The 17,650-nt window shown below is 40.0% G+C and overlaps 1 protein-coding gene and 1 non-coding gene across 4 annotated transcripts in view; both read left to right on the top strand.

Annotated features, from left to right (window-relative positions):
• POLE2 (DNA polymerase epsilon 2, accessory subunit) overlaps nt 1–12,176 on the top strand; it is a 31,714-nt gene extending 19,538 nt beyond the window's left edge. For 2 of the 3 annotated variants that reach the window (XM_039217325.1, XM_039217323.1), the window contains 8 exons: nt 581–670; nt 844–898; nt 2,384–2,443; nt 2,531–2,608; nt 4,640–4,748; nt 6,243–6,419; nt 8,457–8,524; nt 12,062–12,176. In XM_039217325.1, coding sequence (XP_039073256.1) covers nt 581–670; nt 844–898; nt 2,384–2,443; nt 2,531–2,608; nt 4,640–4,748; nt 6,243–6,419; nt 8,457–8,524; nt 12,062–12,080 — 656 coding nt within the window. In that variant the 3' untranslated portion in view covers nt 12,081–12,176. The remainder of the gene's footprint in view (nt 1–580; nt 671–843; nt 899–2,383; nt 2,444–2,530; nt 2,609–4,639; nt 4,749–6,242; nt 6,420–8,456; nt 8,525–12,061) is intronic. The other variant, XM_039217324.1, reaches the window with a different exon arrangement.
• On the top strand, nt 9,242–9,406 carry LOC120220287. The gene has a single exon (XR_005525529.1). It is a non-coding gene; the product is annotated as a U1 spliceosomal RNA (small nuclear RNA).
• Nucleotides 12,177–17,650: the final 5,474 nt, after the last annotated feature.

The raw sequence follows: 17,650 nt of genomic DNA, 5'->3' as shown, positions 1-17,650 counted from the left end.
TATTTATTTTTTAAAATGTTTATTTATTTATTTTGAGGATGGTAGGGAGAGAGAATGCTTAGCAGGCTCTACGCTGTCAGGGCAGAGCCCATGTCAGGGCTGGATCTCATGAACCTGGTGATCATGACCTGAGCTGAAACCAAGAAATCATATGCTCAACTGACTGAGCCACTCAGGTGCCCCAGAACTGGGTTTAAATTGCAGCTTGATACCTTGGGCAGGTTACTTAATCTCTCTCTCAGTTTATAGGGATGTTATGAGAATCAATCTATTACAGGGACTGGCATATAGTAAGGGTTCAATAAATGGGCAGTATTGTTACTATTATTTAAAAGTAATGGCTATTAAAATAAATTATTATTAAACTAGTAAGTTATTAAAAACTCATGGTTAGGGGCTCCTGGCAGGCTCAGTGAAGCATGTGACTCTTGATCCTCAGGGTCATAAATTCAAGCCCCATGTTGGGCCTAAAGTTTATTTAGGAAACAAAATAAATGAAAGAAAAACCTCATGGCTAAAGGGTTTTTAATCTGATTTCTAGACTAGAAAAGTGATATTCATCTTATTTTCTTATTTTTAGGTTATTCACCAGCACCTCCAACCTGCTTTATTCTGTGTGGTAATTTTTCATCTGCACCATATGGAAAAAATCAAGTTCAAGCTTTGAAAGGTATTGAAGGTCTATTGAATAGATGTTTCTACATTTATATAAATGAAATTGATAAGAAATGATCTATAATATTTTAATTTTATTTAAAAGATAGACTTATATCTAATCAAATATAATTTGACTTTTATGTGCATTACATGCAAGTGAAATTTAATGTCCCTTTAAAATTTTAGATTCCTTAAAAACTTTGGCAGACATAATATGTGAATATCCAAATATCCACCAAAGGTAATGATTTCTACTGCTATATTTTTAAACTTTTTTTTAGAAAAACAAGAGATGAATTCTGTTTGATATCCATGATTATTAAATGAACGGAATTAAGGGGCGCGTGGATGGCTTAGTCAGTTAAGCGTCCGACTTTCGCTCAGGTCATGATCTCGCGGTTCGTGGGTTCGAGCCCCGCGTCGGGCTCTGTGCTGACTGCCAGCTCAGAGCCTGGAGCCTGTTTCAGAGTCTGTATCTTCCTCTCTCTCTGACCCTCCGCTGCTCACGCTGTCTCTCTCTCTCTCTCACTCTCTCTCCTAGAAATAAATTAAAAAAAGAAATTAAAAAAAAAATGAACGGAATTAAAATTTGAGAAAATTAGTATGCTAAGATAAAATTATCCTGACATCATGATAATGTATGTTATACTGTGCTAGAGATTTATAGTGAAAAATATTGAAAAGGAAGAGTGATACTTTCAACTATATTTTTAATATCTTGGTGACAGTACTTTTTTAGAGCTATGCTTTCCAATAGGATAGTCACTAGCCACGTGTGTCTCTTTAAATTAAAAAAATTTTTTAACGTTTATTTATTATTGAGAGACAGAGAGAGACAGAGCTTGAGCAGGGGAGGGGCAGAGAGAGAGGGAGACATAGAATCTGAAGCAGGCTCCCGGCTCTGAGCTGTTAGCACAGAGCTTGACAAGGAGCTCAAACCCACAAACTGCGAGATCATGACCCTAGCCAAAGTCGGACACTTAACCGACTGAGCCACCCAGCCGCCCCAAAATTTAAAGTTAAATTATTTAGAGGTGCTTGGGTGGCTCAGCCAGTGTCCAGACTCTTGTGTCCAGACTCTTGATTTCGGCTGAGGTCATGATCTCACCATTGTGAGACTGAGCCCTGGGGCTCTGTGCTGGTGGTGGAGCTTGCTTAACATTTTTTTTCCCTCTACCCCCACCCCTTTCTTCTCAAGCTCACACGAGCACCCTCCCTCCTTCTCTCTCTCTTTCAAAAAGTTAAAGTTTAATAGGGGCGCCTGAGTGGCTCAGTCGGTTAAGGTCTGACTTCGGCTCAGGTCATGATCTCTTGGTTTGTGGGTTGGAGCCCCACTTTGGGCTCTGTGCTGACAGCTCAGGGCCTAGAGGCTGCTTCAGATTCTGTGTCTCCCTCTCTCTCTGCCCGTCCCCCACTGATGCTCTGTCTCCCTCTCAAAAATAAATAAATACTAAAACAATTTTTTTAGGTTAAATATAATTTAAACACTAGTCACAGTTCAAGTACTCAATAACTGGATAGTACAGATAAAGACATTTCCATCACTGTAAAAAGATCTGCTGGACAGTGGTAGCCTGGAGACTTTTAGTAGTTCATTTATTAAAATGCGTGGAATTTAAAAAATATTAAAAATGTATCATTTAGTTCAAGGTAGTAATTTGTCTTTAGACTACTGGATAGTATTGCAATAATTTTTTTTAATGAATTATATTGAATTTTGCTACAGTAGTCGTTTTGTGTTTGTTCCTGGTCCAGAGGATCCTGGATTTGGTTCCATTTTACCAAGGTAAGTTGTGTTTAGATTCTTCTAACAGTTAAAAGTATTTTGTCAAATTTGAAAATATATTCTGTACCACATAAATTGTTTTTATAGGCCACCACTTGCTGAAAGCATCACTGACGAATTCAGACAAAGAGTACCATTTTCAGTTTTTACTACTAATCCTTGCAGGTAAATATTACCATCTTGTGTTATGCTTTTCTTCCTTTCATTTCAAAATTAACTTGCTTCTTTTTTTTAAATCTTTTTTTTTTTTTTAACTTTTTTTAATGTTTTATTTATTTCTAGGAGAGAGAGAGAGAGAGACAGCTTGAGCAGGGGAGGGTCAGAGAGAGAGGGAGTCACAGACTGAAACAGGCTCCAGGCTCTGAGCTGGCAGTCAGCACAGAGCCCGATGCGGGGCTCGAACCCACGAACCGCGAGATCATGACCTGAGCGAAAGTCGGACGCTTAACTGACTAAGCCACCCAGGCGCCCCAAAATTAACTTGCTTCTTAAACTTTGTCTCTGAACTTTCACTATTCTGAGGTAAACATAAAGAGAAAATTTGTCATTATTTTAGGTTTCTCAAAACTTTAAAAATATTTTATCACTGGGCAACTGGGTGGCTCAGTTGGTTAAACGTCCGACTTCGGCCCAGGTCATGATCTCACGGTTTGTGGTTTGAGCCCCATGTCAGGCTCTCTGCTGTCAGGGAAGAGCCTGCCTTGGGATTCTCTCTCCCTTTCTCTCTGACCCTCCCTGACTTGTGCTTTCTCTCAAAATAAATAAATTAATTAAATTAAAAATTTTTTTATCACTATTGAATTCACTAATAATGAATTTAGAAGCTGAAAAACAGATGGAGATTTAAAAATCAATATTCTCATTACACATGGAAGAATGAAACAGATTATGTATTTACTGCACATGCCGCTCACCGTAATCAGAGGCTTTTACCCCGAGTCCTTGGGTCTCCTCTCTTTTCTGCCTATATTTACTCCTTTGGTGACCTTAGTCACTCCCAGAGCTTTCAGTACCATCCGTGTATTGACAACTCACACATTCATTTATAGCTTCAACTCCAACCTTTCTCCCAGACTGCGGGCTCGTACATCCAGACACCTGCTCACCATCCCCCTGTGGGCATCTGTAGACAACCTCACACTGACCTTCTTCCCACCCATGTCAGCTCCCAACCTGTTCTGTACCCTTCCTCATCAGAGTTCATGGCACCTCTGTCCTTCCAGTCGCTCAGGCCAAAACCGTTTGGGTTTCTCTCACATGCAGTGTTACAGGAAGTCCTTCAAAAATGTGAAGGAAGACCAAACTATACGCAGAATCTGGCCCCCTCTCACCACGTCCGCCTCTGTGACCCTCTACCGTCTGCTCTCGCCTGGTTTACTGTAATAGCCTCCTCGTTGGTCTCAAGCTTCTACCCCTGCCCATCTGTAGTCTGTTCTTAACGCTGTGTCGCAGTGATCCTTTGACACCTACGCATGTCACGTCCTCCTTATTGATCCTGAAAGATGGGACCGCCTCATGCCATTCGGTGACAGCCCGTATCCTTGCAGTGGTAGTCAGGGCCCTGCACGATCTCGCCTCCTATTCCGCTCCTCTCTTCCTCATTTATTCCAGTCACTACAGCCTCCTTTCTGTTCCTAGACGCGCCAGACATGCTCCATCTCGGGGCCTCGGCTGTGGCGGCTCCCTCTGCCTGTCGTGCCTTCCTCCTTTGCCTGCAGTGTTCTTCCTCTGCGTATCTGCTTGACTATCTCACCTCCTGCACGTCTCTGCTCAAATCAGACCCCATTATCAGCCCTCCCTGTTTTCATCATCCTATTTAATACTCCAGCCATCTGGCCCTGCTTTCCTCACAAATGATCCCTGATAGCCTATTTTTCTTTTCCGCATACACTTAGTCCTCTCCCAGCATCCCATATAATTATCATGCTTATTGATTATTTTCTTTGACTGTCCTCCTCCCATTAGAATATAAACTGCATCAGGGCTGGGATCTTTTTGTTTTGTTCACTCATCCTTATGACAGTGCTGGACACATACGGAGAGCTCAGTAAATCACTATCAAACAGATGGAAGGATAGATTCTAGCCGGATTTTTGCTGTGGTAAACGATGGGAAGTGGGAACGGCTTTGTATCATAAAACATTTTGCCTTTTAAACTGTCTCCTATTTTTTGTTCAACTACTGTTTTCATTTCAGAATTCAGTACTGTACACAAGAAATTATTGTCTTCCGTGAGGACTTAGTGAATAAAATGTGCAGAAACTGTGTCCGGTTTCCTAGTAGCAATTTGGATATTCCTAATCATGTAAGTTAAGAGTCTTCTTTATTGGGGCGCCTGGGTGGCTCAGTCTGTTAAGCATCCGACTACGGCTCAGGTCATGATCTCACAGTTCGTGGGTTCGAGCCCTGCGTCGGGCTCTGTGCTGACAGCTAGCTCAGAGCCTGAAGTCTGCTTCAGATTCTGTGTCTCCCTCTCTCTCTGACCCTCCCTGCTCACGCTGAGTCTCTTGCTCTCTCAGAAATAAATAAAACATTAAAAAAAATTTTTTTTAAAGTCGTCTTTATTAAGCTATCTTAAGTGTTTCGTTATATAAAGTCCTGTTAAGCCACTTAATAATTTGCCCTTTTATGTTTGTTTATGGTTCAAAATACTTTTGCCAGTAAGTTAATTTTTGTTACTCCGTCAGTGTTTCTCAACTTTCTCACTGAGGTATGCACTAATGGGCAGAGGGAACCCCAGAATGAACCGGAAATGCCTTTGAGTCTTCCTGTTTTGCCTTAAAACTCATACATCTTACATTGTACTTCAAAATATATGTGTATTTGTTTTAAAAAATGTTCACCTCGGGGCGCTTGGGTGGCTCAGTTGGTTAAGCATCCGACTTCAGGTCAGGTCATGATCTCACGGTTCATGAGTTTGAGCCCCACATCGGGTTCTGTGCTGACAGCTCAGAGGCTGGAGCTGAGGGCCTGCTTCAGATTCTGTGTCTCCTCTCTCTGACCCTGTCTCGCTCCTTCTGTCTCTCAAAAATAAAGTAAACGTAGGGCGCCTGGGTGGCTTAGTCGGTTAAGCGTCCGACTTTCGCTTAGGTCATGATCTCACGGTTCATGGGTTCGAGCCCCGCGTCGGGCTCTGTGCTGACTGCCAGCTCAGAGCCTGGAGCCTGTTTCAGTCTGTGACTCCCTCTCTCTCTGACCCTCCCCTGCTCACGCTGTCTCTCTCTCTCTCTCTCCTAGAAATAAATAAAACATTTAAAAAAAAAAGTAAACGTGAAAAAAATTTTTTTAATGTTCACCTCATCACGTTTATTATTTTATATGATCTATCCACATCAGGTGGGCGTATAATGTTTACTTATAGCTTCAGAGTTCCCTCCTCCCTCTACCATGTGCCACTCCCATGCACCACTTTGGGAAATGTGGAACTACATCTTATAGAGCATTTTTAGTATTTAGAATTTATTATTTAGTATTTAGAAATTATTTTTAGACGAACATAATTATAATAACTGAGCTGATTATACAGTTAAAAGTACAATTGTTCCAATATGACTACTTTGGGGGAGTAGCTTTTATGATAAGTGGTGTTAATTGAAAACTTACACATTTTTTTCTAAAATCCAGGATAGCTAATTTCATTTCATATCAGTGTTTCCCACAGTTCTGATTTAAACTTCTCCTAATTGTTTCTCAAATTTTCTGAGTCCTTCTGGTGATTGATATTTAATCTAAAATTATTTGTTAGCAATTTTAACTCGAACAAATGAGCTGAAGTTTGTTTTATATCATTCTTTTGTAGTTTGTAAAGACGATCTTATCCCAAGGACACCTGACCCCTCTGCCCCTGTATGTCTGCCCAGTATACTGGGCGTATGACTACGCCCTGAGAGTGTACCCTGTGCCTGATCTCCTGGTCATTGCAGACAAATACGATCCTTTCACTCTGACCAATACAGAATGCCTCTGCATGAACCCGGTAAGAATATCATCAACGTTATATGGGTGTAGTTTGTCAAGACTGGAGTGTTATTTCTTTAAAGTAAAAAATTTAGTAAAATCACTGTTGGGAGTAAAAATATGCTAGTAATGAAACACTGAATCAATTTGGTACACACAGAAAGTTCTTCCAACTTTCAGGATAGCATGTGACTATAAGGTAATGTGACTTAAATAAAATACACCAAAGCTAATAAATCCAAATGAGTATTTTTCCCCTTCAGAGTAACTTACCTTATGATTCCTTTCTGGGAATTGCTTTCAGAGCCTGCATCTCATTCTTTTTAAATATATTAATGTCCTTTGTGGATGATTTTGACTGTTGGAAATGTGTGCAGGTCCGAGAAGCCTAAGTTGGATGAATGTGGGAATTCTTACCGCAATACAGTTTCTACAGAAGTAGGATTGCCTCGGGGCACCTGGGTGGCTTAGTCGGTTAAGCGTCCGACTTTCGCTTAGGTCATGATCTCGCGGTTCGTGGGTTCGAGCCCCGCGTCGGCCTCTGTGCTGACTGCCAGCTCAGAGCCTGGAGCCTGTTTCAGTCTGTGACTCCCTCTCTCTCTGACCCTCCCCTGCTCACGCTGTCTCTCTCTCTCTCTCCTAGAAATAAATAAAACATTAAAAAAACAAAACAAAAAACAAAGAAGTAGGATTGCCTTTTCACATCTGGGGAATTACATATATGGAAACCAACTTGACAATAAACTATTTAAGAAAACAAACAGACAAAAAACAAATTTGGGGAATTACTGAATAAACATTGTTGATGTGATGCAGACTATCTTCAATAGTGATTTTTAATCTATATGCTTCTTTGATTCTTGTCAATTTTCAACCTTAATACTTTTTTGTTTCATCCAGGCCATTTCTAGAAACATCATGACTTACTATTGGTTACTGCTTTCCTCAAACACTCATTTATTTTTTCCAGCTTCCTCTAAGACAGGGTTTCTTACCCCTGGAACTGTTGACATTTTGAACCAAAGAATTTTTTGTTGGGGAGCACTGTCCTGTGCATTGGAAGGGTACTTAGCAGCATCCTTGGCCCCTCCCCACTAGGTGCCAGTAGCAACCCCCAGTTTTAACAGTGGGAAATGCGTCGGGATGTTTGCCAAATGTCCCCTGGGGGACAAAATTTTCTGTGGCTGAGAACTGCTCTGAGGAGGGGCACAGTCAATGAATTTGGTTTCACTGTTGGAAATTTGTGGCCTGATTTTGTTTAGAATCTTTATTCACTTTTCCAATATTCTTTCACAAAGGAGGCTATGTCTTTACTTAAATTCTACTCTTTGGGTGTTCTCGTAGTTAATGCTTTGTTTGATAACACCTTATTTTTTAATTTTTCCACTTTCTCATCTGGTAGGCCAGTAAACAGCCCCTTCTACACCATCATTATGTCTTTTTTTTTTTTTAACCTTATTTATATCTTTTGGGCAAGCCCAAAACTTGCTTTTGACATTGCTTCATCCCTTCTTGATACTTACTCATACTAATGAATGCCTGTAATGGGCCAGACGTTGAGTCGGTGCCAGGGACATAGACATTGAAACAAAAAGACCGTTTCTGCCCTAGAGTTTAGTAGTGGGCAAGTTGTGGGATTACTGCTCAGTTGCTTTGGGAGCACCTGAGAGGGGAATGAACACAGATTTTTCACTGGAGAGAGAGAGGCAGGAAAGCTTACTTCAACATGATGTTTTAAGTGTCTTATATGCGAATGTAGCATCGCACAGTACAGTCTTTCTTACGCTGAGTAGAGTTACTCCTAAGCATTTCCAGATACATCCGTTAGTAGAAGACTAAGCAACTTGACTTTTGCTTCAAGTGGAGCCGTTTTATAGTAATACCTTCTCTCAACAAAGATCAGGGGGAAAAATCTGTCTCATGACTTTATAGTCACATCTTATAACTTTATTTTTAAGTCATGAGCAAGGAAATTGATTTTAAAACTTGGATTTTTTTTTTTTTTTTTTTTTAATAAAAGTTGAGTGTTCACTTAAGGTCTTTTTTTCTCCCAAAGGGCTCTTTTCCAAGAAGTGGATTTTCATTCAAAGTTTTTTATCCATCCAGTAAGATAGTAGAAGACAGGTAAGTGTGCCCCCAGAAACAGCAAGGAGCAGCTGTCATTTGGCATCGTACTGCTGAAAATCAGATGTCCTGTAGGTGTGCTGAGGTTTTCAAAAGTGTCTGTAATGGTCCTTTGGAATGTTCTAGGCTGGACTTCTGGCCATGCTGTGGGACATAGAATTGTATGTACTTGATGGCACGTTTGTGGTAAAATAGATTCAGAACTGTTTTCTGAGGGATATCTCAGACCAGCTCTGTAGGTGGGTTAGTTCTTTTATAGGCTGACTCCTGGTGACATCATTCTTCTGAGAGGTCAGCCCTGCCCTCCACTGGGTTGATTTTCAAAACCTAGGTAATCTGTCTTAAATTGGCAGCAAAGAGGTGGGGTGGGGGAGAACTGGATGTGTGTGTGGTGATGGTGAGGGGTTGGGAGGTTGTCTTGGGAAAAATGAATAATCACCTGGGGCGGGGGAGTGGTTTTCAAAGGGTGATCTATAGACCACCCTCATCCAAATCTTCTGGGATCCTTGTTGAAAATGGTAAGTTTCTGGGTTGTATGGGTGGCTCAGTTGATATAAGCAACCGACTCTTGATTTCAGTTCAGGTCATGATTTCAGGGTTTGTGAGTTTGAGCCTCTCATCAGGCTCTGTGCTGACCCTGCAGAGCCTGCTTCGGATTATCTGTCTCCCAAAACAAATTAACATTTAAAAACAAAGCAAAACAAAAAAGTTGTGTCTTAACTCACCCTGGCTGAGGACACATACCCTGGTCATGAAGGTGGTTTTCCCAGGCCCAGACTTATCCATTGCACTCCAGATGTGCCAACCCCTGCGATATCCCCGAATGTGGGAAGCCCGGCTGCACAATTTGTGGCAGTGGGAGAATGGGTTTGTGCTCTCCCCGAGGGGTCTAAGATCCTACTCCAGACCTATCAAATGACTCTCTAGTTGTAGAGCCCAGAAATATGAATTATTGACCCTATTTCTCTTGGACTCAGGCATCCTAACATGCGATTTCTCAGTTAATCATATTTTGAAAATGCTCCCACCTTCAGATAAGAACAAGTGACCAAGTAATTGCCTTCCAGGTTCTTGTCAGAAAAAGTAATCTTAAACACACAGCCCAGTTGTCTTTCATTTTTTGGGGGTAATTAACATCTTTATTCAAATAAAAACAAACATGAGTACATGATAAAAATTTCAAACAATGTTTAAAAGTATAAAATTGGAAAGGAAAAATACATATGCTTCCTAACCCTGAAACTGTGATTAACATTAATTCTTATATACTTCTTGAAAACAAAAAGTGCATTGTTTTTGCTGCTCAATACTAATGGAGGATTTAAGTCCATTTGCTTAATGAGATATTGTAAATTTTATTCTTGGATTCATTCATTTGACATATATTTGACTCTTACTGCATTCCAGACACTGCTTAGTTTTTGGAATGAATACAGCCAGACAGATAACTCCCATTAAGGTCTCAGATATTCCAGTCTATTCTATAAGCCCAACAAATGTTTGACTTTACCTAGCCCACACTGAATTCTAAAAAAACCAAAGTGATCTGGAATGCCCTTAGGTAAGAGCAAGCACTTGTCTCTAGTCTCAAGGCTCCCTATTACCTGGATGCCCCTGAGGGCATTTGATTTTGCCATCCCAGGATTAAGTCATCTCTGAGGCATGTCTGCCCGGAGCATATTTTGTTCACTTTCAGAGTGACACTTACTGAACTGAGGTTTGATATGAAAACTTGCTCTGCTGTAAAAACCAGTACTGGGAACTTTCAGCAGATCTCGGGACGAGAGAATTCTCTCTGTCCCAAGTGACTGTTTATGTTTACCTTAGGGGAGACTGAGTCTTTAATCAACTCCCTTTGCTTTAGCTGCTAGGAAGTACAGCCAGATGTGTAGCCCACTTCCATAGTGGCAGAGGAATTACTAGCATTGGCCGCAGCTCTGGCTTCATCTTCTTCTCTGACCTGTATTTCACCCTTGAATTTCCTCATATACTTTTATCTTTTAATTATATCTATCTGTGCAAGCCATTTTATATTCTTTTCTTTAAAAAAAATGAGTCAGGATATAAATAAGTAAATCACAATAGGAAACTAACTGATTTATTAATTATGATAGCACAAGACACTTCAGCTACGTTTCTGGTAACGTTGCCTGATTGCCACGCAGAATTGTTTGTGTTCTAAGCACTTTGTACAGAACTCTGTGACAGTTCCTGACATTATTGTATTAGAAGTCACGTGTGTACCCGTCTCCTTAAAAGCTTCTAGCATAGCCTTTGACTTGCAGTTGACGCTCACGGTTAGTTGAGTTGAAATAGTTGGTTCCTTTATTTTCTATGGACTCAGATGCTGAAAAGCTTTGACATGATTTCCAAACTGTAATTTAGTAGTGATAATCGAAGAAATCTTTGCAGTGCTGAATCAAACAGGTTGATGTACATTTATTTTCAAGAGAACAGAAAATAATTTGAAGATACAGTAGAATAATTTGGTCTTCCTGCTAAGTTTCTCTTAAGGAATCATTTGGTAGATTATTTGTGAAATCATATTATAGAGTTAATCACAGAAACTATCGTCAAAGTAAATAAGATTAACCCTGTTTCAGCATGTACTCTCACATACAGTTGTTTATTATAACACACAGTATTGACTGGGGCGCCTGGGTGCCTTAGTCGGTTAAGCATCTGACTTCAGCTCAGGTCATGACCTTGCAGTCTGTGGATTCAAGCCCCATATTGGGCTCTATGCTGACAGCTGGGAGCCTGGAGGAGGCTGGGAGCCTGGAGCCTCCTCCAGATTTCTGTGTCTCCCTTTCTCTCTGTCTCTGCCCCTCTCCCGTTCATGGTCGGTCACTCTCTCTCTGACTCTCAAAAATAAATAAACATTAAAAAATTTTAAAAATAAAACACAGTATTGGTGCTGTAGTAGAAAAATAAACATCCATTTTCACACATACTTGGTCAGAAGAAAAAGTGGTGAAAATCTTTATGGAAGGCAATTTGGCAGGATTTCTTAAGACCTAGACTGTATATACCAGCGACTGCATTTTTAGGAATTTACCCTCCAGGTACACTTAGGCTTATGCTTAAAAGCAGGTATTGGTGTTTTTATTGTAGGTTCTGTAATAGCAAAACAAACAGTTTAAACGTGTACCCATTTAAATGTGTGTACTTCTTCAGAACTTTTTGAATTTAATTCCAAAGCCTTAAAGGAAGGATTAGTTTAAAAAATCATAAATACACTTATTACTAATTGAAAAAAGGTAGAGAATAGTGTTCATTGTATTCTACCACTTATGCATTTTTAAAGCATATGCCCCAACAATACATGCTTACATATAATGAGACTATCTTTACAAAGACAAATTGCTTCCGGGAGCAGAGATAGACCGTGAGACTGACTGATTTTTCACTGTGTCCTCTTCTAAATTTGGAACAATGTGCATGTAATGACCTATTTTTAAAATTAACTACAACTAAATATTAAAAATGTATAATAAAGTTTCCAAACTATTTAATTTTATGAATTTCTATTTTCAGCAAACTGCAAGGTTTCTGAGATTCTAAGACCATCCGAAGACAGAAAATTCATCAGTTCCTGCTTAATTTTATATTTATGTAATTTTGATAAGTTACAATAAAATTATGATAAACTCTAGAATGTTCTTAAATTTGTATTTTATGAAATTTCGGTATTGTTATAATAAACACTGTACACTTTACAAAGTTTTAGAACAAAAATATTTTCTGCATAGTCTTAACAATGTGAAAATATGTATGAAGATACCGGTTATATATAAACTTATGGTTAAAAAAGGAAGTTTTAGGGTGCCTGGGTAGCTCAGTCTGTTGAGTGTCTGAGTTCGGCTCAGGTCATCATCTCGTGGTTCATGAATTCAAGCCCCACTTTAGGCTCTGTGATGACAGCTCAGAGCCTGGAGCCTGCTTTGGATTCTGTGTGTCCCTCTCTCTGCCTCTTCCCTGCTCCCACTCTGTCTTTCTCCCTCTCTCTCTCTCTCTCTCTCTCGAAAATAAAATAAAAAAAAAAAGAAGAAAGAAAGAAAGAAAGAAAAGAAAAGAAACATTAAAAAATTTTAAGAGACAGACAGAGCATGAGTGGAGAAGGGGCAGAGAGAGGAGACACAGGATCGGAAACAGGCTCCAGGCTCTGAGCTTCTGAGCTGTAAGCACAGAGCCTGATGCGGGGCTCGAACTCATGAACTGTGAGCTCATGACCTGAGCTGAATTTGGCGCTTAACCAACTGAGCCTCCCAGGTAGCCCCCCAAAAAAATTATTCTAAGTTTCATTATTTCTTGTCTAGCCATATGCTAATATTCATTTTAATAAAAAACAAATATTTAAAATTTTCTGAACCTTTGTGTTAGTCTAACTTAGGTTTTTATCATCGTAAGAGTCCAAATAGTATATTCAACAATTTTCAAACTTTAAATTTCAAGTCGCAGAATTTATTCTAATGATAGTGAAAACCTTATGTCATGATATTACTATGATAATCATTTCATAATTATCTTTTGGCACAGGAAATTTAAAAACACCTAGTTCCCCTAGATTTTACATTTAGAAGACACAGCATATATTTTAACACCTCTCCCTCATGTACCTTTTAGTTTATGGCATTGTAACAATAGCCTAGAAATTAATGTGAATGACAGGAAGTTGTTAGAGGTACACAGAATTTTTCAAATGTAGGAGTATCTTAATATTACAAAGAGGCTGGAACGGAAGATACTTCTTTGAAAGAAAATTAGCTTGTGGGGGAAGAGAGACTTCTAAAAAACAAAAATGACATATTGAAGAGAAAATTCCTCAAGGAAATTTAATTTGAATGTAGTGATAAGTGAATTGGTAGTTAAGAGTGAAGTAGCAATTTAAGAAGTGGGTTGAGGATAGAAAATTTGGGGAGAGCATTAGTAGAGGCTTGATGTTAGAAGAGCAAGATTTAGCTTTAATTTCAGGAATAACCTAGAAAGGGGTGCGTAGGTGGCTGTCAGTTAAGCGTCCAGCTTTGGCTGGGGTCATGATCTCATGGTCCTTGAGTTTGAGCCCAGCGTCAGCCTCTCTGCTATCAGCACGGAGCTCTCTTCAGATCCTCTATCTCCCTCTCTGCCCTTCCCCCACTTTCTCTCTCTCTCTCTCTCTCAAATAAACAAACATTAAAAAAAAGAGTAACCTAGAAAAAGTTAAAGGTGCAATCAAGGCATAGGGTCAAAAGCTATATATATTGCTTGGAAAATTTACAATTTGGGCCTTCAAAGTGAGGGGCGCCTGGGTGGCTTAGTCGGTTAAGCGTCCGACTTTCGCTTAGGTCATGATCTCGCGGTTCGTGGGTTCGAGCCCCGTGTCGGGCTCTGTGCTGACTGCCAGCTCAGAGCCTGGAGCCTGTTTCAGTCTGTGACTCCCTCTCTCTCTGACCCTCCCCTGCTCACGCTGTCTCTCTCTCTCTCTCTCCCTCCTAGAAATAAAAATAAAACATTAAAAAAAAAAAATTAAAAAAAAAAAAAGTGGTAGTAAAATAAACACCGTAAGGTTGTTGGTTCGGTTATAAGAACCAGAGCTAACTATGAAAGACAATGGGTGGAAAGTTATAAATGGAAATTGATACAAAGTTCTCTCATTCATTAACTCCTTCATTTAACAAATAGTTGTTTCTATAAAAAGAACTTTTTAAGATCTTTTTACATTTAATGGCTAGAAAGACAGGGTGCATTTAGGAGTTAGCAAGGTGAAGTGAAATGAAGCAGGGTAGTTAACTATGGAGCAGAGAAGTCGCCAGAACCAGGCAAAAAGTATTAGAACAAAGTATTGTTGTGCCCGAATCGTGAGTCCCCAGAGACCTCCAAGGAGCTGACACTGATGCAAGTACAAAAGGGTCTTTATTACAAGGTTGAACAGGGGCTCACCCGTCTACCGACACAGCAGGGTGAAGTGACGAACAATAGCGAGCAGGGTTTTTAAGGGGTAAGGGATGGGGATGTTACAGTACGTATAGCATCATCATCTAAGCACCAACCATAATTGTATAGCACCCATGGCAACAGCTTTGACCATTCTGTATCTGTGAGGTGTCCGTTACTTTTGGCGGAACCCAATCACGACCTTTTGAGACTCTTTTGAAAGTGACCGCTCATGAAGTGAGTTAGGCAACGGAGAGTAGCCCTTGTCTCAGGCCGCGGGAATGTTTTTAACCTTACTGATTGGCTGATCCAAGGGTAGTTTCGGCTGAAGCTTTTCCTGGGACTGGGGCTATGTGCAGCCCGAGGTTGCTTTTAATGGAGGTCTTAATTTTAAAATGGCGTTACTTAGGCTCTTCAGTATTAGAATAAGTTCTGGTTCTAGGAACTAAAACTGGGTGGGAATCAGCATTGTCCTGAAATGAAAAACAGATGTCTGAAAAGATGGAGTAAAGGAACAGCACTGAAAGGCTATCCTGGGCTGCTTTGGGGAAAATCAGAGGGGTGGTGTGCTTCCTGACTTGGTACTGGAGTGTGGCCGACCTCACTGACCTCACTGCAGAAATGTGGGTACGGGGCACTGTCATAGGAAGGCGTGCCTTAGAGCAGGGGCCAGGTAATTCACAAGACGGGAGTGGCTAAGACTTCTCTTCTATGGGAAAAGCGAACACAGTGTCCTGTGGGGAAACCACAGGAGATGCAGACCGGAGCGTGCAGGTCCTCCTAAGGGTGGCACCTGCTGCCATTCAGCATCAGCCAGTCTAGCCACCCAGGAAGCCTTGCCCAGTTGGTCATTTTGGAGAAATCTGCATTGTCAGGGAAAGCATCCTGACTTTTCAAGCACTGGTGACTAATTTAAATCACAGTTTGCACCAAAGACATGATTACAGACTGGACTGTGCCCATGAATTGCTTTCTCTGCCTTACAAGCACAGGAATTATAATCTTGTGGTCTATAAAATACACCTAGTATTTAGGATGATTTGGGTCCCCATCATTCACTAAAATCTATTGTGGAATTGACTGTCTTCTTATAGTGAGGAGGCCGCAGGCAGGGTAAAATTAAAATGGAATGTTTCAGTTCTGACCTTGTGCACATTCATGTGTTTTCTGTGGAGCGTAGGCCCCCTTCCACCATAGTCAACCACTAAATCTCCATTTTTATTGTTCTTATACTTTGGGCTTTATTTTTAGACAAGCCTTCTGAATAAAAAGGGGGGTTGGGTTTGAAAAGGGTTGGGAAACTACCACTCTAATTTAATACATTGTTAAATGTTTACCATGATAGGCACTGAGCATAAGGGCTTATTCACTGTACAATTTAATCTCCATTAGGTCACCATCACCTTTAATTTATACACAAAGAAGACAGGCACTGAGAGGTTAAATAAGTTGCCAAGCTCACACAGCTGGTAAAGATCGGAGACAAGTTGACTCCATATTGTATTATTTCCCTTCCACTCTCTTACTGAACAGTAATTCTTACTCCAAACTACAAACATTATACAGGATCTTCTGTCTAGAGCTTGTCAGTGGGTTAAAATAAATAGGTCACATCAGAATAGAAAATTCTAAAGTGTTAAGTATTGTTTCATGATTCTATTGTTTCAAGCCTGTGCCAGTCAGGAGTTGGCATGCTGTCAAAGCTGTCTCACTTGCTTTAGTGGATGTCAGGCCATCTACTTTGGACTTCTACTTCCCAAAAGAATGTTCCTGCTGGTCTCTAAAGAGATCTCAATTGTGGGGCACCTGACTGGCTCAGTCAGTAGAACATGCAATTCTTCATCTAGGGGTTGTGAGTTTGAGCACCATTTTACTTACAAGAGTTTACTTACAAAAAAAAAAGACTGCAACTGCAGTATTTGTGGAAAAATAAGATAAATCTGTTTCCACTAAGGGGTAAAAATTGATAATGGCATAATGGCATAATCACATCCTTCTCATCCAAAAGGCATTCATATTTTAATAAGGAGAGCCTTTCCTCAATGGATGACTTTTAGGCCAGAGATCATTTGTTTTGAACACCAGAGCTTTCCCACAACTCCACATTGTCTTTTATCAAATAACTTCTTTCGGGAAAGGGACTGTCATGAAGAAATTTGGCAAGGGGTGGGGCTTGGACCATTCTTAGAGATTTTAATGAAAGCTTAAGGGAGGGACCTCTACTCAGAAAAATTCATATGTATGAGCCTATCAACACATATAATTTCACATTATAATTTCAGAGGGTTCAGGAACTCTGAAGGCCATTCCCATTTCTCAACAGTCAGGTGTGGTGTGTTGTCATTTCTGTACTATGATGTGTTCATGTTTGGAAATGACTTTAAGATGAAACTAGTCCAGAATTTTGAAGTTACAAAGGTAACTTAAAATAAGTTGAAACTAATCACTGGTATGTTCACTGACCAATACGGTTAATAGAGAAGGGTATAATTTTATGCATCCATTACATGCCTTGAAGATCTAGAATTCATCTTTATGCCTCAAAGCCATTTCAAATATAAATCTTTAAGACCTAAATGACAGGTTATTTTTAAACTTTTTACTGAACAAGTTCAGAGTAGAAAAATTAAGAGATACAAGTAATCATAAAAAATAGTTTTAATGATCCACAATTTCAGCACCAAAGATAATGTTACTATTTTGGTAGATTCCTTCTAGAGTTTTCTCTATGCATACATTTTTTTTCCCCTAAAAGTATTTTGGGATCATACTATACATGCCAAACTAGCTTTTTTATTTACTGTACTATATTTATTCATTAAATATAGGAGTGCCTCACATGTTGTAGGTAGAGAGGAATCCAGCAGTAATTCAGAAAGGCAAGATCCTCACTTTCATGATGCTTACGTTCAAATGGGGTGAGTCATACCCTAAAACAGGAAAACAACAAATGTGAACCATGATGGAAATAAAAACAATGTAGCAATTTTAGATGGAGAGTTGGAGATGGGGGAGTGATGTCACAGTCTGACACTTAAGTTCTTGAGATTCAAGGGCCTGTGCACAGGTACAAAGGAGCAATGGGTGTTCTCCCATGGAGGCTGAGGCATAATGATGGGGTGGGGGGAGTATGGAGAGGGGTAAGGATTAAGGCATGATGGCCTTGTAGACACAAGGAAGGAATTAGGATGTGAGGTGACTCAAAAGAGTTCA

Source organism: Hyaena hyaena, unplaced genomic scaffold, assembly GCF_003009895.1.
Source record: "Hyaena hyaena isolate Hyena2069 unplaced genomic scaffold, ASM300989v1 scaffold_683, whole genome shotgun sequence".
In the NCBI taxonomy this organism is placed as follows: domain Eukaryota; kingdom Metazoa; phylum Chordata; class Mammalia; order Carnivora; family Hyaenidae; genus Hyaena; species Hyaena hyaena.
Note: the sequence above shows the minus strand (reverse complement) of the source record. Positions and strands in the feature narration are given on the sequence as shown.